This window comes from Nematocida ausubeli, assembly GCF_000738915.1.
Source record: "Nematocida ausubeli strain ERTm6 chromosome Unknown supercont2.2, whole genome shotgun sequence".
Taxonomy (NCBI): Eukaryota; Fungi; Microsporidia; genus Nematocida; species Nematocida ausubeli.
The window spans coordinates 436,250-457,610 of record NW_026515635.1 but is presented as its reverse complement, the minus strand read 5'-3'; the positions used below and the strand labels follow the sequence as shown (position 1 = coordinate 457,610).

Sequence of the window (21,361 nt, the reverse complement as noted above, 5' to 3'; positions counted from 1 at the left end):
TGTGCCCAGAAGTTAAAACTGAAATTTTACGGAAACCCAGAAATTAATTTTATTTTTGTAGCCCTGCATGGTAAACTACCCAAAGACAAGAAAAACACATTGCCAGAAGTGCAATGCACACGAGGTACACAAAGTATCGCTATACAAAAAGAGCAAGGAAAGACCTACAGCACAGGGTGCCCGTAGATACGCACGAAAGCAGAGAGGATTTGGAGGTCAGACAAAGCCCATTTTAAGAAGAAAGGCAAAGACCACAAAGAAGGTTGTCTTGAAGATGGAGTGCTCAAAGTGCAAGAGAAAGCAGTGCAAAGTATTCAAGAGAGCAAAGCACGTAGAAATTGGAGCACAGAAGAAGGCAAAGGGTGAGGCATTGAACTACTAAAGTCTTATGGCATTTCGTTAAATAAATTCGGGTTATATCTTGAGACATACATCTAGCTGCTATTTACAGAAAGTCAACAGTGCGGTAATATGGAGATTTACAGCAGGATATTATTTATGCATGCGCTGTGTAGAGTGGCCATGCCTTTTTATATTATGTGCCAAACGTGCACGATTTCTGAAATGTTTGAGCGTATGCTTCCCTTTGCATGGATATATCATGCATAAATAATTTTATGCGCATGAACGAGACACCAGACGTGTGCACAGAGACCAGCCCAGAGTATGAAATAGTATGGAACAATGGGGAAGTGGACGTTAATGAAAAAAGCATATTTCAGATCATTCGAAACATCCGAGATCCAGAGCACAGCTACACGCTGGAGGAACTAAGAGTGGTCTCTCTAGACAGAGTTTCCATTAGAACAACAAGCACGGGCGAATACGTGCATGTGGTGGTAATTCCCACAATTCCGCACTGCTCAATGGTTGGGCTGATTGGTCTCTCTATTCTGTATAAGCTATTTACAGTGCTAAGCAGTAAGTATATTGTGCGGGTGGAGGTGGAAAAGGATAGCCACACATTAGCAGACGAGGTGACCAAGCAGCTGTCTGACATAGAGAGAACATACGCAGCATTTCTAAACCCAAATATTATATCTGCAATAACCCCACTGTTGTAAGCAGCATCTGTGAAAACATAACTGCTTTAGACTCAAAAATAGTGCAGAGACACAAAATGCAAGAATAAATACAGAATTCAACTAAAGCATTCTAAATAGAGCATTTATTAATTTTCAGCTGCACTATAAGCAGAGCGCGCACAAAACACAAAATAACCAATGCTATGCTAGGATGCTCTTCATAGCATTGCAGGCGCACATAAAAATTGCTGATAACTCTAAGAGAACCCCATAAAAATGTAAGCATAAGAATAACTATACTTTTCTATAGAAGAACCACTCGCACTAAATTACTAGTTTCTGTATAGTATGAAAATAACGCAGACAAAGTGGTATGATTAAAGGACATGATAGTTCTTAATTTTTTCGTATTAGTGAGCCTTAGTGCTCTGGTGTGTACTGCCGCATGTCAAATGCATCCTCTGTCGGGTTACTGTAGTAATCTATTATGCGCTCGTGAATTATATAACCGCACTTCATATAGAAGTCAATTGCAACTTTGTTGGACTCTTTTACAAACAGGTCTATGAACTCGGACCTATCCCGCTTTGCGTTCATCTCGTAGAGCTTCAAAAGCCTTCTCCCAATCCCATGCCTTCGGAACTCCTGCGCTATGCTCAGCGCTGTCACATGCGAGTACAGCATTTTCGTGTCCTTGTAAACACCGGAGTTGCCAATAATGTACCCAATGTTCGCGCTATCCGAGAAAACAGAGAGGCAGTACTTGGCGTGCCCGTGCAGATACCTGAAGTAGAAGTCAGGGGTAAAAGAGTACGTGTGCTCATCCAAGTTTGGCAAGCTCATGTCAAGAAGGTCTAAGGCCGTAAACTCCCTGTATGTAAGCATGGGAAAAAAAGATTGGAAACATAAAAATAATTCCGCTTCAGGGAATCGAACCCCGGCCGTCGCCGTGAGAGGGCGAAATCCTAGCCACTGGACCAAAGCGGATACATTAACAAGCCATATCAGTGCGCTGTGATGCTGGCCATAACGGACTTCTATTGGCAGAGTCCTTCTAGCAGTGCACTCCTGTACTGAAAAATAAATACTAAGTGGATCGAAATGGTAAGCACACCAACCGGCGACTGAATAAATACGCAAGTTGTGCACTATAGAGAGAGGCAGACAGTACTCCAAGATACACGAACAGAAGCAATTAAATATGTGTAGAGTTTATTCAAGCATGCTTATGGCTGGAGAACATCTATTCAGGCGCATCATACTCCTGTGCAATCTTTTTATTGGTTACTCCCTTTAGCTCTGCAAGTTTTCCAAGAATTTCCTGTGCTGTATCCTTGAGCTTATTGTACTTGTACAGCCGGTGTATGTTCTCGTCGGACTGTTTTTGGATGTCCTTTATGTTTCCAACTGTTTTGTAGTACAGGTTGTTGATGAAAAGAAGCATGGCATAGTTTGTATTTGTGTTACTTGATAGCTTCATATTAAATAGTTCCAGCAAGGATTCTATCTGTTTTTTTGTTTCTGGGTTTGTTTCAGAGGCTTGGAGGATTTCCCGCATAAAAAATACAGAAATAAACACATAAATGTTTTCTTCTATGGTATGTGTGTAGGGAATAAAATCATGCAGAGTTAATATTTATGGTTATATGCATATGCACAGATAAACTCTGCAAGATATAGCCCGAAAACCTATATAAAACAGCATGTGCAGAGCATGCACTAGTGATCAATATATTCAGAGCATGTTTCTGCTAGAGAACTGCAGCATGCATTACTGAGTGCACATTCTACTTATGAAATATCTTTTTGATTTGTGCGTAATACTTTATATTGTTGTATAATGAGAACGCATCCTAACTATATACTAGGCTTTTCTTTCTAACGCATGCCATTTCTATCCACATATGCAATATTCGTTGGTTTTCTAGATGCATATATCTGCCTCTGCAAAATGCCACTTATTCTGTTTTTGCAATATTTCAAGCACAATCTGCATGCGTGCCAGGCTTTGCTGCAATTTGAGTTATACTTTGCAGTGCGCTTGTTTTCCCTCTCTGCACATGCATGCTCTTGAAACTATTTTTAGAAAGCACTGGTGTGTCTCTTGGTGGATTTATTTTTATTTTTTTATGCCTTGTCAATGGCACAAAGAGTAGTTAGAGCAGGATACAATCCATACATTACACCAAGCAACGTCATGGTCTTCGCAAAGGACAAGGAGACTGGAAAGTTGTACTTCAAAAAACAGAAGAAAACAGGTAGCCCACAGAAGTGCGGTGACTGCAAGAAGAAGCTTGAGGGAATCCCAACTCTTAGACCAGCAGCATTTGCAAGGCTTCCAAAGTCCCAGAGAACAATTAACAGAGCATACGGTGGAACAGTTTGCGGAGTGTGCGTAGAGAAAAGAATCCTCAAGAACTTCTTGACAGCCGAAGAGAAACAAATCAAAGAAATGACCCAATAAAATTATTCTACTCTTTAAAACCATGAGTGTTTTCACCTTTCATGCGCGCGTGCAGGAATGTCCTTCTGTTTATGTTGGGCACACGTGCTTTTCAGATTTCAACTGATAATATTGTAGTTACGTTAAATGATCACGGAATAGAGAGAATTGAGCCAGATACTTGGCGAGGGCCATATACAGTCTCAAGTTACATGCAGTCGTCTTTGCCGCCGGTTGAAATAAACAGCATCAGAAATGCGCCAGTTAGCAAGAACACGTCTACGGATAGTATTGGAAAGGACCCTCTTTCAGAAACAGCAGCCCCTAAGAAGGAAGCCCATGATACTTCACAGAAACAACTGAAAATGCCTAGGCTGGAGAGTGCATACCATGAAGATCCAATCGAATCACCCTACAAAGAGATTACTAGCGACCTGAGCGAATGCAATATTCTGGTTCTTGCACACCATATAACTCCCGAGAAAGAGAAAAAGCTTAGAAGAAAAATTCAGCAGAAAGGCGGGTACTTGCAATATGTTTACAGAAATGTGTTTAGTGGTCTTTCTGTGTGCAAGCTCTCCCAGAAAGAGATCAGTGCAGTTCTCTCTGACCTCTCCACAATGCAAATAAGTCTGGAGGCTAATGCGCAATACACACTGGCATACAAGCAGACTAACTTGCCAGACAACTTCTATACTATGCTGAACAGCCAGCAGAGGCTGTTTAACATACAGTGGCTAGACGGGTTTGTGAATAGACATATTCGAAATGGATATCTTGTAAAAAAATCCAGTCTATTTAAGTGGTACAGAAACATGTACTTTCCTTTGCAGAGCAATTATACAGGAAAGGGCGTGTCCATAGAAATACTAGATGCAGATATTGGACAGATCCACAGAGAGGTAGAAGGCCGCGTGGAGATTGTCCGCATGCGCCCCCAGCATCAGCCGAGCGCCCACCCCACCTCAGTAATAACTGTAGCAGCAGGAACAAAAACAGGCCTGGCCAAAGAGGCTGAAGTTATTCTGCACCCTGTGTTTAGATATGGCACGGCATATCTGTCGGATATTCTCCATGTTTTAGATGGCATATCGGTGAGTGGCACACAAAAGGTTATTCTTCTGCCGTTCACAGGAAATAAGTCTGCCATACTGGACACCTCTCTGAAGATGTTTTATGATGCAAATATTCCTGTGGTGGTTGCTGCTGGAAATAGTAGCCTGCCGGCCTGCAACTACAGCCCTGCTAGATCCAAGTACACAATTACCATAGGAAGCCTTTCAGACAGCCTCAATCCAGATGAATGGTCTAACACAGGCGACTGTGTTGACGCATATGCGCCTGGTATGGCCACCGTAGGAGAAGTGTCCGAGTCATCGCTTTCTGTGGAGTATGGCCAGCGCGAGGGCACAAGCATATCAGCTGCATATATAGCTGGATATGTTGCAGTCTTAATGCAGAGAAAACCAATGAGTGTTTCACAGATGAGAAAGCATCTGCAAGAAAAAGTCTCTAGCTCTATGCTTGCACTTCTAACAGGCGGCACAGACAATATCATTGTCCCAAGTAACTTTATATACTACAGCATACTTACAGACGCTTTGATAGTCATTACACCTGTTGTAATTATCACGTGGGCAGCAATTCTTTACAGAAAAAGAGCGTACAAAAAAGACCCATTCATAAAAAAGAAAGCAAGGCCAGCCCGATCTGCAGGCTAAGAAAATTTACTAATTATGAGTATTTAATAAATATCACACATTTTATAGCACAGTAAACTGTATTAGCTAAATTATTACAGAATCTTTTTATTCTTATGCTTCTCTACAGAGGTATACTCATTAATGAGCACATGACTATTTAAACATAAAGGCACACAGCAAGCATATTAAGCCTATAGTAAAAGATCTGTTTAAAGGCAATTTCCAAACCGTAACATCGTATAGTAGCACGCTGCCTATACGAAAGATGCACGAAAAGAAAGGCACTGTATGCTCTGCTGGTCTTCTCTATGCACTTATTCTGGCCTTATATTTATAGAAGCGTCTTTATTCTGAAAAGACAAATAAGTTTCGGGAATATTATTTCATATACTCAGATACATGGCTATTTATGCAATTAAGAAGAATCTATAAGAGCATTAATGAGAAATTCAATAAATAGCGAGAACTTGCATGACAAAGAATAATGATAAATCCAAAATGCAAAAGCAATGCTCACTATATCAAATCAATCTCTTATGACTTGAGATGTCAACTATTGATCTATCTTTTTCATTTGAAAATATAGGTGTATAATCAATGATTACACCATATATGATACTAGTGCATGCAAACCATAAATACACACCTACTATAATAGCCTGCCCCACAGTAGCAGTGCTAACTATAACATGGATGCTTTATCAGAATCCTTTAAACCTGTTGTATTTATAGATTCTAGTGTGCAATACAAACCAGCGCCGCTTAAATTCGGATATATACCCAGGCATATTAATTATTAAACATGATGTAGTGGTTTTATACACACATAGGAAAGAAGTCTCAGCAGCAACCAAATACAATATGGTTGGAAGAAGGCTGCAGAAGAAGTTATCTGAAGCTCTCAAAGAACATTTTTCTATATTGATGTCCAGTGCGCTTGATTTATCTTCCTATAGATCAATTTATAGTAAGATTTTCTATTTATTTACATATAAAAATATTTAAGAATTAGCCAAACAAAAGTAAAATGGATATTGAGTGTAAATTGTTATCATGCTCGCCAGAATCACTAGCCACACAGGACAATAATATGTGGTGGTGGGAGGGTGCGCCTCTATTCACATCAGGATACACAATAAACATATTATATAATGGGCAGAAGGTAAAGTATAACAGAGATCTTGCAGTATTTACTCTGCATTTTGAGTCTATACAGGATGTTAAAATGGGAGTGCTAGAGATATTCATTATAGAAGAGGGTTTTCTAAGAAATCATCTGGTTGGGTACACTTTTAAAAAGGTTGAAGACTTGCTTGAAAAAAAGAAAAACTCAGTCCACTATCTGAAGCTATTTCCTACAAATGACCCAATAAATAGCTGGCTCTACAGTAGACAGCCTCGAAAGTTTGACTTTGTCCCGAAGGAGATGGAGTTTTATTTGGCTCTGTCTGTTGTAAAAATAAAATACATCAAAGCCTCGGAGCAGAAAAAGTCTCCCTTCCTATGGCCTGGGTTTCTGAAAGATGAAGCTCTTGCAGGGCGGATATTTGATCTACAGGAGGCATTTCGGTTTCTGTTTCGGGACATGCAAAATATTTCAGAATTTGTGTACGGTGTGCGAGAGCTCTTTGTCTACTACAACGAAACAGACAAAGCCGAGTTCAAAGACGTGCCAAAGTACACCGGGATGAAGGAAAGCACAGGAATACTTGATGTAATCAAAGGACTTTTTAAAAGAAAAGACCCAATGCCCCACCGACTTAATTATTCCAAAAGCCTAAAGGAGGTTCTTTCTCCACCAAAAAACCCATTTAAGTGGTACATTGAAGAAAAAGAGTTTTATAGCTTCCACTTAGAAATGTATAGATACGCAATTGCGCCGTATGGGCATGCATTTCTTAACTTCCACTCTCTCATCAATGTCATTAAAATAAGAATAGAAAACTGTATATGCGTATACTGCAAGAACTCAAAAACAGATCCAGAAGAGAAGTTTTTCCACCTATTCTCTGGAATACCGTACACTGACATTGTGCATGCAGACAGCAAGTACCTTGAACATGTGATATTCATAGATCGAAAAGAGGGCATTCTTTATATCACTTTTAAGGGCACCCTACATAGTAGAGAAGCTCTTATTGACATAGACTATAAATACCACCGATACAAGAACAATCTGTTCCACAGAGGGATATTTAAGGAGTCTGAGCGATTTATAAATGAGAAAGAGAATGCAATTAAGGAGCTGATGGTGAAGAATCAGATAACCCGAATATGCTTGGTTGGGCAGTCTCTGGGAGGCTCCCTAGCCATGCTTGTGTGGATGTTCATGCGGGAGAGACCCCTTTTGTCGCAGTACACGGTTTCCTGCATTGCGTATTCTCCCCCTCCCATTATAAACAATCCAAAGTGGTTTAACACCCTATCCGGAAACAACCCAGAAAACAAAATCACAGTTATAATTTACGGGAATGATATTGTGCCCACTCTTTGCTTTGGAACTGTTTTTGAGCTGCGGCTGCTTGCCACGCACTTCTATGCAATAAGCGTGTCAAAGTATAAAAACAAGAACAAGTACATTCATGCGCTGCTTAGAAAGCTAAAAAACAAAGGGATGGAAAAGTTATACATACCTGGAGATATATATAAAATACGGCACACTAAAGACACACCTAGCACCTTTTTGGTTCGAAAAACACACTGGTCTGAGTACAGTGCCATAAAGCTTTGGGCAAAGGCATTCATCCATCACACACCAGGAGCAATGATCAATGCCCTGCAAAAGTCGCTTGCATATTTTTATCCAGAAGTAAAATAAATATGCATGTGGAATGGAAGAATTATGAGCCCTAGCTTGCAATCTATAAATAAAAAGTCAGGCATAATCTAATGAGAACACAATCATTTTATATATGCCTAAAGTTCAAGTTCTTTTTTATTTATAGTTTATTCCACACACGCACTAATTTATATGTACAGAATACCGCAAGGAAAAAATAGGCATTTTATGCTTATAAATTCATAATACAGATATTGCAAAACTGTTGTTATTTCTACAATATGCTGTCTATACTGACATACAGCTTCGGAATATAGCATTTCTTATTTTAAGTCTGTTTAAGTTAGAAATGATGCTAGGCTCGTACTATTTGCATGTTCCTTTTATAGCATTTTCATGCACGAACTGTCTGCTCCTCCCACACGTCAGAACTCTGTCTCTCTGCATGATTTTTTCTCAAAACTGCAGATACTCTCTCCACAGCCATCCCAGCTAGAATCATATATATTGCGCACAGATAGAATGCAGGGGATGCAAAGGCTTCAAATCCAATATCCATGCCGATTATTAGGATAAAAAACATCATAGAGACAAACAGAGCTAGAAAGGAGTATATCACAAATGACTCTGCTGAGTATATAAAGTACGATACAGTCGAGATGAACAAACACATTGAAAAGAAGCAGCTTACCAAAGAATGCCCTCCTAACTCCCCATCCATGCTTATAACATCAATTGATCCAAATAGACTGTACACCACACAGAAAGAAGCCACTCCGTACAACACACCACGAAGAAACGAGTCAAACACAGACTTTCTTATGCACGCCCTTCTAAAAAGCCCCATTTCAACAGAAAGAGGCGATGTTAAAAGAGAGTTAAAGAAAATAAGGAAAAGCGAGGATGGAGCCATTGAGCCAGACGCCCCAACAAACCCACCGTAGATGCATTGACACACAGCCACGCACACACTTTTGAATATAAAGAACAGAAATACATTTCGCAGCCGATTTAAAGCAATCGGTCCGTGATGCATAACAAGCCTTCCCAGTGCACTGAATGAAGGAATTACCAAGTCTGCAGAGAGCGAGGTTCTGCTTGACTCTGGGCCGCATACGCACACTCCAATATCAGCCTCTTCAATCATTCCAATGTCATTCTCACCATCCCCCACTGCTAATACAATGTTTCCAGCACGCCTTAGAATATGCGCAATTTCCTTCTTATGCTCTGGCGTGCATCTAAAAAGAACCAAGGATTTTTCTTTTAGCAGCTCAGGCTCGCTTTCTACAATTCGCATCATTTCTGCGCCTGATATGGCCCTGACACCACTTGCCATTCCTGAAAGAATCCCGCAGGAAATAGCACTTTCTTTTCTATCCCCAGTTACCATCCACAGGTTGGTCCCTTTGTTTGTGATTGACCTGACAGTCTTTGCTGCATCCGGCTGCAAAGTGTCTTCAAGATAGAGAGTTCCAATGTATTCTGTGAGCTTTTCGCACTCCATGATAAATTCTATAGGTAGTGAGATGCCCTTTAGACTTTCATAGTCTTTACCTGTCTTACTTTTATTCTCCATCACTCTTATAATTTTCTTTATATTTTCCCTGTGCTCGCTTGCTGCTGCTTCTTCTAGCCCAGAAGAGGCTGTGGTATCTTCAGATATCTTTTGCAGGCTTTCTTTTGATATTTCAGTGCCTGCCATAGTAAGTGTTCGATACTCTCCCCCCACTTGCAGAGTGCACATATTGGGGACAGTTTCATCAGACCCTTTAGTTAGAATAAATACTTTTCTTTCCACCAGCACTATGACAGACATTCTTGCTATGGCTGGGGAGAATGGAAGAACCCCCAATACATGTGCTGTCAGTATATTTCCCTCTATATCTATGGTCACGCGTCCATCCTGGTTGCTTAGAAGGACTATCTGGTTGTCTCTGAAGTACTGCAGAGAGCACACCTCTTCCTGTGATGTTCCTATGTACTCACCATTTACCATGCAAACAGAGTGGCATAGTAGGACTGTCAGAATGCTTATTACATTCATGGACTGGTACAGCGCCTGCAAGTTCTTTGGGTCCCTTATAGCCAGCGAGCTGCTCCCAGGTAGATGGAATCCTTTCAAAGTCATCTGGTTCAGAGTAAGGGTGCCTGTTTTGTCTGAAAGCACATGCGAAATCAAGCCAATATCTTCCAGAACCCCGTGGGTGTTGCACTTTGTCTGTGTCTCATTTGACTGCATGGTGGTATCGCTCTGTATGAATATCGAGTATGATATTCTTAGCCCATCAAGCGTGACAAAAAGCGAGAGGGGTATCAAGCTGCTGAAAATCAAAACATTTGAGACAAGCGTACGCATGCTATCGCTTGTGATGGAGATCGCGACACTCCCAAGAAGCCACTCACTGCGCACCATAAACCAGCACGCACTTACCACGGATATAAGCAGCAGTATAAGATAAGCAATCATTGTGTATATGCTTATGTTGGATATCATATTTATGAAGATTGATCCTTTTATGCGAGAAGGCTTCGCCTTCTTCTGCTCTCCCCCAAGAGACAGCACAATGGTGGTTGCGTCTGTGTATATGGATGCTCCCATTGGAATGACATTCTTCTTTGTAATGGGAATTTGAATGGACTGCAGCACAGGCGCATTCATTTGAGGGTCCTGCACCTCTATTGCCAACTCGCCAGACTGTGTCTCTGGGTCGTACTCTACCTTTATGGTCTCCAACACAGCCATCTCGTGCGGCTCCAGCGCGCCTGTTGACCCCATCGCTGTAAGTGGGGATCTAAGCTTTAGTGCACTCTCTCCATCGATTGCACTGGTTTCGATGTGTATCTGCGGGACGCACCCACCGCTTCCTCTGCCTTTCTCTGTATATGCGCCTAGCACAAGTGTGTTCACTGGAATAATTTCTCCTTTTTTTATTATCACCCGCTCTCCTACGTTTATGTCCTCCCTCCATATCTTGGTGAGGTTTTCGTGCCGAATTACATCTACCTCTCTTTTATTGATTTTTCTGTCTAGCCTGTACTTTTTAATTTCATTTATTCCGGTTTTCAGAATGCTTGTGCAAATATAGAATGAAATGCACAATATGTAGGAAGACTTTGAGAAGGAGGTCAAATTGGGGATCATCACAATGCAGCAAAGGATCACAAAAAAAAGGTTGAATGTTTTTGTCATTTCTTTGGCCAACCTTCCAGGAAGAAAGGTGATGAGCGTGTATGACGTAGTGGAAATGCTATTTGTTTTGTGCTGGAAGCTCTTTGGAACCCGCACGTGCATTAATTAAAAATAAAAATAGCGAAAAATATGACCCAGGAGAGAATCGAACTCCCAACCATTCGATCTGGAGTCGAAAGCGCTACCTTTGCGCCACCGGGCCTCACAAAATATGATAGTCTTCACGGTTCCAGTCATATAAAATATAATGTCTTGCTGAAGTATAAAAGGAGTATTCTGCAGTGTACTATGTTGCAGTAAACTATGTTTGGCTGGGTATGCATATTGTATATTAATATATTCGTTTATTATAGACTTTCTTGCAGCTATAGCGAAAGATCTGTTTTGTTATGGCGCAATGCAATGCTTTGCTGAATTATAAATAGAAATGAGAAAAAATAAATATGAAGGGAGCAGCAAATGACCCCAACACAATAGAAGGAATGCTGAGCGAGTTTAAATTAGGATTTCTATACACTACAAATAAGCCAGTTGATGAATTAATTAAGCACAGCCCTGCAGTTCTGGAGCGAAATAAACACATTGAATATCTCAGACGAAACTAAGAAATATCTAGAGGCAATAGGACCGCACTATTCTAAGTTTGCGAGATTTTATGGTGGCAAATGTAAGTAGATAAGACGCCTCTGCATCTGAAATAAAAAGTGCATCCATTCTATATGATACAGCCTGAATAATGCGTGTGTAATGCCCTGCACGCCAACCACCTATTTTCTCTGGTTCTTTTTTGGGCTTTCATTCACAGTGATAAATACTACTCCATTTGTCTCTTCATCGCATATTATGCATTTTGTGGACTGTGTGATAAATCCTCTTGCGCAGTCGTAGCAAAAGAAGTGTTTGCAGACAGTCACGCACTGGGCAGGCCTAGCGCACAGAAGACACTTCTCCTCTTCAATTACCACGTCCCTTGCATGCTTGCTAGTGCATGTGCTCTTTCTGCTGCATTTGCCTGTGGCTGCATACTCCTTGCATATTTGGTCCATGCGAATAAAAATATGCAAGTATTGCTAAATATAGCAGGTCCTGGTGGCGCAATTGGCAGCGCATCTGACTTCTAATCAGGAGGTTCTGGGTTCGAGTCCCTGTCAGGACGTATTCTTTTTGTGTCTTAAAATAAAATATTGCCGTTACAACGCCTTCCTGCCTGCTGGCATCAAAATATTTTTGCCCTCCCACTGTTTTTATTCATGCTTTCTAATAGATATTTCATATTTTAAGTCGCATGAATTATATGCTTGTTATATTGTGGGTTTTTGGTGATTGATCTATCTTACTGCCCTGCCATCTTGTTATTATTCAGGTTTCAGGTTACACTCATCTCTTTCGTTCCTGAAAATAGAACTGCTTCTGTTTCTTTAAATACTTTGTGTTCTTTAAGCAAATAGTAAAAAGATTTTCTAGCACATTGGTCATAGAATATATTTATTTATATATGGTCTACTTAAAGAAATTTGCGTTTTCTTTGTTTCTACCCTCTGTATTCTTATTCCTTCTCCTATATACTGACTCTTAACTAAAGCATGTATAACACGCAGTAGAAAAAACTTGCCTATGCTGTAAGTATTTCTCCTCTAGTTATTAGACGATAAAAACACAAGGCAAATATAATTATGTTTTATATGCTTCTTCTTTTGGCGCTCTTTGCTTAGGAAACTATTTTATCTCTTACACCACGCATTCCTTTGTAACATTTGCTTTCCATGCACTCACATATGGCTAGAATCTATATTGTTGCAGCAAAGAACTTTTCTTTTGTTGAAAAATTTAGCTAACTCTATTTTCCCCCAGCAATGAACAGTGAGTCTAGCGCGACAGAGAAGGTTTTACTTGATTTGTTGGACATGCTTGAGAGTGCGAAATATACAGAGCTGATAGAGTTAGCATGGAAAAGCCTCTACGAGATAGTCATACCTTTCAACACAAAGGGTATCCATCTTTTTCTGTCAAACTACATTATTATTCTCTCACAGACCCTCTCTATTGAAAGCACTGCAGAAGAGGCCTCCCGCATTCTGTCTATTCTAGACCTAATAATTCACCCAAGAAAAGGCACTATTATAGAAGGAGAAAGTCATTTTGATGATCTGGTTGAGGAAGTGCCTAGTGCCCCATGCGATACTCCAGAGACCAAGGAGGCATCTTTGGATAAAAACAGTAACAAGAAAGTGAAGATTGACATTATAGAATAAATATCATTTGTTTATTTCGTACTGGTTGCGCTTAAATCCTGAAAATTAGATTTTTTAGTTTCTTTGGTGTCTTTTCTGTAATATATAAATAAAATCTCTTCAGAGCCACCAATAGTAGTGAAGGCTTGGATTCTTCTAAATTTTTCAGAGAGGATAGGAAAATAGAAAAACATCACATATCTGCTTCCCTCGCATATAGAGAGTTGCACAAATAGACAAGTATATATTTCAGTCAAAAGTTGATTTGGGATAAGACCCGATCGTATAAAGTAGCTATATAGCCATATAGAATATCTAGTAAACACTAAGCAAATTAAATAGAACACTGGATGTATATAATGGCGGCCTTAAACTGTGCAAAACTATTCAATCATTTTATATGTTCATATTCATTCAGCTTCAATACTTCATCTGGGGTTGGCCCAAAAAATTAGTCCTATCTACATTCTCTTAATATTTACTTGGTTTTCATTCTCTATTTATATACCATAAAAAAGATCATTTTGATGTATATTTAAGCAATGTAGCACTACTATTGGGGTTCCTTGCCATGAAGGCATGAAATCTTCTCCCCGGGCCAGTAATGTATATTGGTGTGAGTAATCACATTCCGGGGTTCTTGGCATTTGGCCAACATTATACAAGAGACCCTGTTTGTCTGCGCGTCAGAAATAGTGATCTGAGTTTGTTGACTCTAAGTTTCATTACTTGAATTATCTGTCATATAACATGTGTTTGTGAGCATTACATTGATTTGCATCTGTCTAGAGGTCTATAAATAGGCAACAAGAAATAAATTATGGACAAGTCTAACATTTCAAGAAGGAAAAACCAGCTATGGCTACTATCATTAAGATTCATATAGCTATTTAATATTAAAAATGCTAAGACATGGTTTAAGAAAGAATTTATATTCTGTAAATAGAACTCAAATGTCCTAAAGCAACTCTAATAATTTTCGCGTGTGCTGTTTGACTTCTTGGGAAGAGTACATTCCAAAGCAGACGTTTTACACTTAGTAAACTGCTTTGCACGGCATAGATACCTATGTATTACTATAAAAGCCATAGAGTCATTAGAATAGACTGCACACATAAATATATGTGTTCCTCCTATATAATGCTCCATATACTGCAAGATTCAAAGTTATATGCAATAGTGTGCTATTTTAGAAGAGGAGTGAGTTCTAAGGGAAGCATCTAGGTGACACACCGTACTAAAAGCACAAGCCACAAACATATTCATGTGTTTCCATAAATCTTAAAAGTGCCTATTTGCATTAAAAGTGCTTTGGGCTGGCTATACAATATATACAACGGTACTTATGTCGCTAGCCCATATCAATAATAATATTCTGCACATGATACGTTGTTTTATAGTTATTTTATATTTGGTTTTATTTGTAAACGGTAATGCATAATTTAGGCACATTTCTTCTGCTTACAATTGGGGCACTTACAGTTCTATTTTTGTCGGTGGCATACTTTGAATGCATGGTTGAATCTAGCAAACACGACCTTTTTACATTTTTTCTCCTCAGCAAAATATGTACGTTTCTACTTTTCGTAAAAGGAGTCCTTGTCAAAAGAACTCTTCATCTGAAATACGCAATCTATATAATACTGCACAGCATTCTATCCGGGATATACATGCACCACATAAATAAAATCCCTATCACATTTTTATCTGAGGTAATTGCACTCGATGGTGTATATCTTTTGTGCATGTTGCTTGGTATATACAACTCGCGTGCGCAAAGACAGCTAAAAAACAGGCTTCTATCTGGAGAACTAGAGATTTTACACTACAATATTATCGTAACAAATGGAATAATGGTTTTTATAACGCAGTTCGCAGCTTTCATCTATTTGATGTCAGAAAACACCCTCTTTTCAAAGAGCGCTGTAGTAATTTTCTTGGTGCACACACAGTACAAGCGAAATAAGTATCTAGTGTATACAGCTGGGCTAATTGCTGCATGCGCATTCAAAGATGTTCTGCTGGCCCAGTCCATAAGCGCGATTTCTCTCTTTATTTCAAGCGGGGCCTTATTTAGTGCGTTGTTTATTGGAGACTACCTTGAGTGGAATATAAGGAAAATATCCCTAAAAAGAATAACCATAGAGTAGTTAACAAGCTACTTTAAACAGCTGTCTCTGTAGGTCTATCCACTCAATCTGTATATTAAATATTCTAAATTTATATCTTTTCTTATGGTTAGAATCTTTCTATATGGGCTTTACACATGGTTCAATAGTGTTTCCAGAAAGTTAAACTTTTATTTGAGCAAAAGTATATTTATATATACTATAGGAAAAACCCCAAATACACTTTAAAATGCTTAAATATGCTCTCTCTAGCATCAATTGTTTGACTTTATTGTGTGTTTGTCGTGCAATATGTGCACTGTTGACGCAAAAAATATATTCCCATGTACACCCACATGCGAATGAACAATTAATTATCTATTACTTTGACCCATGGATATGCTCTGGTGAATACTTCTAGAGAAGTGCAATAGTGTTTGAGGTCTATACATAGAGAACCAGTCAATAAATTATGAAATATTGAGTAAGTATACCTAAAGTTCTAAAGACAAATTGGCTCAATATCTAGTCTAGAGCAGCGAGGTGTTTTTTAACGCAAGAGTAGAAATATAAGCACACAGGTACTTTCCTTTAATGCATATGCATGCCTGCTAATGTAAACTATTCCTATCTAATATTTATTTGAACGATTCGGGTATGGAGACTGTGGTCACATGTCTATCCTCTTTTCTTCTGCACATCTTAGAATCTGAAGCTTTGAATGTTCTGCCAATAGAAGTAGGAGCTTTAACTTATTATTCAAAAGCATATATCTTGTAAATGCATGTGTACTGCTTTTTTCCATGATTGGACTTTATTTTAAATATCATTCCTGTGCACTTAGTAGGAGTAATTGAAAACTGCTGAAAAGAGTCCCCAGGTATTTCATATTCAAACTCGCCCATATTAATGTGTTTATCATTCATAATACAATCAACAGTAAAAGACTTTACAGCTGAGGTTCTATCATTATACAAAGGATGCATTATTCCTATCTTCCGAATTATCTTCTCGTTTTTGAATGCAATCCCTAGCTTTCCTTCAGACCCATTGAAAGAGTAACAGTGGTGTTTGTCACATACTCTGTCTATTGCTACTTCTGCACTTAGTCCCGTGACGTTTGACTTAAACCACTTTTTCTCCACGTAGGGGTCGGTTGTTATGTTATATAGGATGCGCGCGCCTTCTAAATAGTCTGCCACGTCTATTTCTCTGTTCTTGCTATGAAAAATAGACTCTAGCTCAAGTAGTCTTTCTTTTTGGCTCTCAATTTTGTCTTTTAGGCCATTTATGCAATTATCGAGATTTCGATAGTACGAGTGGAGTAAGAACCCAAGCACAGCACCAATAACCAGCACGCAGACGGAAAAAGAAGATGACTGCATGTATAGACTCCAAAAACTCAACTTTCTCTCCACTTCCTCCTTCTTTATCTCTTCCTCTTTTGCTTCTTCTTCTGGTGTAGAGATGCTTAAGCTATTATGCTCTTCTGAATCTGTAAGTGGCTCCTCATCCGACACATGTGGCAGAGAGCCTTTTGTGTCATCCTTTTCTGCAGTCTGTATCTCCTTTATTCTGAATATTTCTTCTTTTTTTCGAATTCTTAGAGGTCTTCGATTTTCCATAAAAATGAAAAAAAGAGAAACTAAGAGGCAAATAGACTTAACATCAGGAATCCCAAAAGTCTCGCCCTGCCAGATATCCTTTCTTATTGACGCGATTTCTGAGTATTCGGTGGACTATAACACGCTAATGGAGGAGTATGAGAGCAGAGACCTGCGCACAGAATATCTGTTCATGCTGCCTGAGAACCACGACCCGGCAATATATCAGCTGATCCCACTGTTCTGCAAACACTTTGGAATACAGCTATACCAGATAAACGAAAAAATAAGCACAAAAGACTCAGCGCCTCTCTTCATCCGTATTAGAAAAGGCGATGCAGTTATAGACCAGGTAAAGCAAGCCATCCAAAGCAGTTAGTAGAAAGTTGCAGCGCCTATAGAGAAATTCAACAGTATGTATTAAAGAGTGTACTACAAAGCAGGTGTCTTTTTCTTATGCTCCAAGAATAATATAAGATGCAAGAATTTATGCCTCTTATATGCGCTACTATAATACAAGATTTAAAACATAGAAATATGCAGAGAAACAAGTTTTGGAAGGACTGCAGATTTACAAATAGAAGTTATAGAACTTAAAAGTACAGACCAGAATACAATAAACCCTCTTATTAGTACAAAAGAAGCATGTTATAAAATTCTCTATACACGGCAGGCCACTCTACTTTCATTATTAAATGTGAAGAAAGAAGCTTAATTAAACTTAAAGGAGCGCGCACATCAAGACTAAGTGATAGAGTCAGAGAAAAGGCCTTTATTAAATGTGTCTATTTGTGCAGAGACAAATAGAATTCACAAATTTGCATTAATGCTATAAACAGCTTTGTTACACACCTAATAGTTTTTGCTGCCAGAGGCTCTATGTATAGTAGTAATTTTAAACAAACTTTATCTTTAGTTTTCTAGTTAGCAACAGTTTTTCTTTTGTTTATAAACTTGCATTATATCAAACTGATATGATTCTTATTCCTGCACTAAATTGGATATTACAATATTAATCCTGTAAATTTTAGCTTCAGTTTGAAAGACGCTTCTGTAGCATGCAAAATTAAAATAAACATGTAAATATTTAGGTGAATATTTTACCATAAAGAGCTGTTTTAATTGTTAGTATGTGTTTAACCTATGAATTTGTATTTTTCCTTTCCATGCATTTTATTTATATGGAATAGTTTTAAAAGCTCTTTCATGAATGCATGCATATTTGCGAATATACCGGTAGGAACAAGAAATGGCATTGCATTGGAGAGAGCAATATAATAAAGTGCCCGATATAGATAATAAAGTCTGTGGATGCGAAAAGGCGATCATTCTATGATAGGACGTTCATGAAACACTGTTAGAGTGTTTGGATAAATAGAAAAACCAGATAGAACGCAAATGCTAGATAGAAAACACATAGTACCTGAGGTATATGATCATTTAGAGACTAATGAAGATACACTTGCAGATGAAAATAACTTGGCACACCATGTAGATGTGTGTTTAGACCAGCTGGAGAGTATGCGCAGCAACCTTTCCCTCACATCCTCCCCAAGCTCTGTGCTAAAGCTAGAAATAGAGACGCTGTTTATGGACACGGACAGCAAAATGGCAACTGAGATGGAGCGCATTGCGATTATACTCTGCAGAATAGCTCACAGAATTATTCGGGCGGAGGCCCTTTCCGAAACAGACTACTCAATGCTCCTCCAAATATTTGAGCTTGGCCTGTTTTTAGCGCAGTTCAAGGACCGGTGGCTATCCTCTCTAGAAAAATCGCGGGCCTTGCAAGCAAATGGATGGAGTACGCAAAAGGAATTTATTTCCCCTGGGCCTCTTTTTTCATCTGCGCGTGAGCTCATATCGCTTGCACAGGAATACATACTGCGCCAGAGCGTGCTGTCTGGAAATAGATGCGACCTCTGTGCGTACGCATTAGCTAACATCAACGGGGTGTATGCACCAAGCCTATCTCTACTGCTTCATGCACAGAAGGAAGAAAAAGTGAATTCTTCAAAACCAGCAGCAGCTGAAGCAGAAAGTGAGCTAGAGCCTTCCAACACAAACCATGCAATTCCTTTAGACCATTTCTACTTTCTCCTTTACAACATGGCAGGCATGTCAGAAAGCAAGTCAAAGATACTTGCTAAATGGGTGAACAATGCAAGTGAAGAACTTGATCTAACAGTGCTTTATTTACCACAGATATCGACTCAGCTGTATTTTAAGGATGAGATACAGAGAATGAAAAATCTAGAGGAGGTAATTGGAATTGTGCAGGCTGCAAACACCCACGCTATTTTGAGTATTCATTCTGTAGTTATCCACAGCCATCGAAAGGGCAAGCTGCAAACAAGAGATCTTTCAGAGCTACTCATAAATACATATACAAAGGAAGGGGCAGAGTATACAATACAGATCCTTCAAGCTATTTCAAAGTACAATCCAGTGGCTGCAGAGTCTTTAACTAAGTCTCTCATCATTATAGGAGGGGCTATTGAAATTGCAAAGTACTTTTTTAAGACTGCTTTTATTATCGATCGAGACTATGCAGAGTCCTGCATACTGTGCAGTAGCCAAATTGAGCACATTCCAAAGAACATGCTACGCCTTCTTTGCGACAGCGACTATTTCCGGCTTCTGTGCGAAGAGAAGAACCTGTTTCAGCAAATAGTCAAAACAGTGTCTGAGGAGCACAGTAACAAAGCAGTAGTCACTCGAAACAACGAGGTGACCATTCGGTCTTACTGGGACATTGGCAGATTTTGCGAAAGAGTGTTTTTAGTGCAAAATATCACAATTGAGTCGCTTGAAAAAGGCCTTCTTCTTATGCTATACTTCCCCGATATGTCATTAAAGATCAAAAAGATAGTGTGGGACGAAATAGATAAAAAGGGAATGCATGCTGTGGGAAGAGCGGTTGACCGTTTGATATCTGCAATCTATATGTCTAATGGTCTGGAGATAAAGAAGAGCAGCGCGGAGAAAGAGCAGCAGAGAGAAGTATCTATAGATAAAAGCAGATTTAGTGCGTCAGTTTCGGATGAAATAGACCATATAATAGATGTGCTAAATCACTATAGAGAAATTCCCTCTGTACAGAAGCAACTGCTTAAGCTTGCAAAATGCTTGGGAGTTTTTTCAATTCTGTTTTCCGCCGAGCCAGATGCCTTTACGATTAAGTGCATATGCAGAGAGGTAAAGAAACTCAGAAAGGATTCCAAAAGGCTTCACGAATTCATCATGCAACTAAAAGAAAGAAACGAGCTGCACTGCGACTCATACTGGTTTACGCAGGCAAAGAAGCAGATATCTCTTGGAGGCTCAATTCGGTTGCTGCGCCCTATTATGCAGCAGAATGACATGCTCTATCTTCTGAACAATGAAGAGGATATTGTGTATCTTCTCAGGCTAATCAGTAAGAGGTCTGTGCCAGATATTGATATGGCTGCCAGTCTGCTGGAAAAGCTTGAGGTTGATTCGCCGGGTGAGGTTGGGCTAGTTCTAGGAAGCAGGTCTTCCATTAGCATGACTGTTCCGAGCAAGAACAAGCCCATCACTGCATATTTAATGCTAACCCAGAAAGAGTTTACAGGGCGGCAGAGTGTGTTTAAGGCTAGTAATAAGAACTCAGAATTTGAGGTGTTTATTAGAGACGGTATGCTTATGACATATTCAAAGAAAGTTATTAAAGATAAGAATCATACAGTGGAGGAAGTTGAATGCAAAGTAGAGCATGTACTGAACCAAGAGGCAGACTCTACGCCAGGAGTATGCAGCCGAGGCGGCTGGGCAATTTCAATGGGAATAACTCTGACTAGCAAGCAGTGCATGCTTGTAATAGGTGACATTTCTATAAAGAGCCCGCACGGAATAAAGCCAACCGAGCTGGTGATTGGAGAGGAGTTTAAAGGCGTTCTAAACAGAGCTCTTATACTTGAAGAGTCGTACAAAAAAGGCAGGCTTTCAAGCAGGCCAGGCGATGCCTATTACATTGAGAATATTATTTCAATTGAAAGAGCATGCCAGTATTATAATAGATTTGGGGTATTAATAGACTCTCTTGTGCCTTATGTGATCAATGGTTCCACCAAGGTTCGAATGATAAATGTGCTAAAAGGTACAGCCAGCCAGTGGCGAGTAAGTGAAAGGCTGTGCAGGCATATTTCTAAACTATCTGCAAAGCACTATCAGATCGAAGAGGTATTGCACAGCAATTTACTGCCACCAGCTACACTAACTGAGTATCTGATCAAATAAATCTCAACATTTCTT

General features: G+C 39.4%; 15 protein-coding genes and 3 non-coding genes across 18 annotated transcripts; 11 read left to right on the top strand and 7 right to left on the bottom strand.

Moving 5' to 3' along the window:
- Positions 1–67: 67 nt before the first annotated feature.
- NESG_00852 (60S ribosomal protein L44) lies at positions 68–382 on the top strand (the record flags this gene model as incomplete). The annotated part of the gene is made up of 1 exon (XM_053048493.1): positions 68–382. The coding sequence occupies one exon, from the start codon at positions 68–70 to the stop codon at positions 380–382; it is 315 nt and encodes a 104-aa protein (XP_052905253.1).
- Positions 383–623: 241 nt separating this feature from the next.
- NESG_00851 (uncharacterized protein) lies at positions 624–1,064 on the top strand (the record flags this gene model as incomplete). The annotated part of the gene is made up of 1 exon (XM_053048492.1): positions 624–1,064. The coding sequence occupies one exon, from the start codon at positions 624–626 to the stop codon at positions 1,062–1,064; it is 441 nt and encodes a 146-aa protein (XP_052905252.1).
- A 381-nt stretch (positions 1,065–1,445) lies between these two features.
- NESG_00850 (uncharacterized protein) lies at positions 1,446–1,910 on the bottom strand (the record flags this gene model as incomplete). Its single annotated transcript, XM_053048491.1, has 1 exon — positions 1,446–1,910. The coding sequence occupies one exon, from the start codon at positions 1,908–1,910 to the stop codon at positions 1,446–1,448; it is 465 nt and encodes a 154-aa protein (XP_052905251.1).
- A 30-nt stretch (positions 1,911–1,940) lies between these two features.
- Positions 1,941–2,012, bottom strand: NESG_00849. The gene has a single exon. It is a non-coding gene; the product is annotated as a tRNA-Glu (tRNA).
- Positions 2,013–2,268: 256 nt separating this feature from the next.
- NESG_00848 (uncharacterized protein) lies at positions 2,269–2,583 on the bottom strand (the record flags this gene model as incomplete). Its single annotated transcript, XM_053048490.1, has 1 exon — positions 2,269–2,583. The coding sequence occupies one exon, from the start codon at positions 2,581–2,583 to the stop codon at positions 2,269–2,271; it is 315 nt and encodes a 104-aa protein (XP_052905250.1).
- Positions 2,584–3,165: 582 nt separating this feature from the next.
- Positions 3,166–3,489, top strand: NESG_00847 (50S ribosomal protein L34e; the record flags this gene model as incomplete). Its single annotated transcript, XM_053048489.1, has 1 exon — positions 3,166–3,489. The coding sequence occupies one exon, from the start codon at positions 3,166–3,168 to the stop codon at positions 3,487–3,489; it is 324 nt and encodes a 107-aa protein (XP_052905249.1).
- A 41-nt stretch (positions 3,490–3,530) lies between these two features.
- On the top strand, positions 3,531–5,189 carry NESG_00846 (uncharacterized protein; the record flags this gene model as incomplete). The annotated part of the gene is made up of 1 exon (XM_053048488.1): positions 3,531–5,189. The coding sequence occupies one exon, from the start codon at positions 3,531–3,533 to the stop codon at positions 5,187–5,189; it is 1,659 nt and encodes a 552-aa protein (XP_052905248.1).
- A 1,009-nt stretch (positions 5,190–6,198) lies between these two features.
- On the top strand, positions 6,199–7,989 carry NESG_00845 (uncharacterized protein; the record flags this gene model as incomplete). The annotated part of the gene is made up of 1 exon (XM_053048487.1): positions 6,199–7,989. One exon carries the CDS (start codon positions 6,199–6,201, stop codon positions 7,987–7,989), a length of 1,791 nt encoding a protein of 596 aa, XP_052905247.1.
- Positions 7,990–8,344: 355 nt separating this feature from the next.
- Positions 8,345–11,245, bottom strand: NESG_00844 (uncharacterized protein; the record flags this gene model as incomplete). Its single annotated transcript, XM_053048486.1, has 1 exon — positions 8,345–11,245. The coding sequence occupies one exon, from the start codon at positions 11,243–11,245 to the stop codon at positions 8,345–8,347; it is 2,901 nt and encodes a 966-aa protein (XP_052905246.1).
- A 28-nt stretch (positions 11,246–11,273) lies between these two features.
- Positions 11,274–11,345, bottom strand: NESG_00843. Its single transcript has one exon. It is a non-coding gene; the product is annotated as a tRNA-Trp (tRNA).
- A 241-nt stretch (positions 11,346–11,586) lies between these two features.
- NESG_00842 (uncharacterized protein) lies at positions 11,587–11,748 on the top strand (the record flags this gene model as incomplete). The annotated part of the gene is made up of 1 exon (XM_053048485.1): positions 11,587–11,748. The coding sequence occupies one exon, from the start codon at positions 11,587–11,589 to the stop codon at positions 11,746–11,748; it is 162 nt and encodes a 53-aa protein (XP_052905245.1).
- A 162-nt stretch (positions 11,749–11,910) lies between these two features.
- Positions 11,911–12,189, bottom strand: NESG_00841 (uncharacterized protein; the record flags this gene model as incomplete). Its single annotated transcript, XM_053048484.1, has 1 exon — positions 11,911–12,189. One exon carries the CDS (start codon positions 12,187–12,189, stop codon positions 11,911–11,913), a length of 279 nt encoding a protein of 92 aa, XP_052905244.1.
- A 37-nt stretch (positions 12,190–12,226) lies between these two features.
- On the top strand, positions 12,227–12,299 carry NESG_00840. The gene has a single exon. It is a non-coding gene; the product is annotated as a tRNA-Arg (tRNA).
- A 697-nt stretch (positions 12,300–12,996) lies between these two features.
- On the top strand, positions 12,997–13,395 carry NESG_00839 (uncharacterized protein; the record flags this gene model as incomplete). Its single annotated transcript, XM_053048483.1, has 1 exon — positions 12,997–13,395. One exon carries the CDS (start codon positions 12,997–12,999, stop codon positions 13,393–13,395), a length of 399 nt encoding a protein of 132 aa, XP_052905243.1.
- Positions 13,396–14,807: 1,412 nt separating this feature from the next.
- Positions 14,808–15,524, top strand: NESG_00838 (uncharacterized protein; the record flags this gene model as incomplete). The annotated part of the gene is made up of 1 exon (XM_053048482.1): positions 14,808–15,524. The coding sequence occupies one exon, from the start codon at positions 14,808–14,810 to the stop codon at positions 15,522–15,524; it is 717 nt and encodes a 238-aa protein (XP_052905242.1).
- A 713-nt stretch (positions 15,525–16,237) lies between these two features.
- Positions 16,238–17,107, bottom strand: NESG_00837 (uncharacterized protein; the record flags this gene model as incomplete). The annotated part of the gene is made up of 1 exon (XM_053048481.1): positions 16,238–17,107. One exon carries the CDS (start codon positions 17,105–17,107, stop codon positions 16,238–16,240), a length of 870 nt encoding a protein of 289 aa, XP_052905241.1.
- Positions 17,108–17,111: 4 nt separating this feature from the next.
- NESG_00836 (uncharacterized protein) lies at positions 17,112–17,465 on the top strand (the record flags this gene model as incomplete). The annotated part of the gene is made up of 1 exon (XM_053048480.1): positions 17,112–17,465. One exon carries the CDS (start codon positions 17,112–17,114, stop codon positions 17,463–17,465), a length of 354 nt encoding a protein of 117 aa, XP_052905240.1.
- Positions 17,466–18,484: 1,019 nt separating this feature from the next.
- Positions 18,485–21,346, top strand: NESG_00835 (uncharacterized protein; the record flags this gene model as incomplete). The annotated part of the gene is made up of 1 exon (XM_053048479.1): positions 18,485–21,346. The coding sequence occupies one exon, from the start codon at positions 18,485–18,487 to the stop codon at positions 21,344–21,346; it is 2,862 nt and encodes a 953-aa protein (XP_052905239.1).
- Positions 21,347–21,361: the final 15 nt, after the last annotated feature.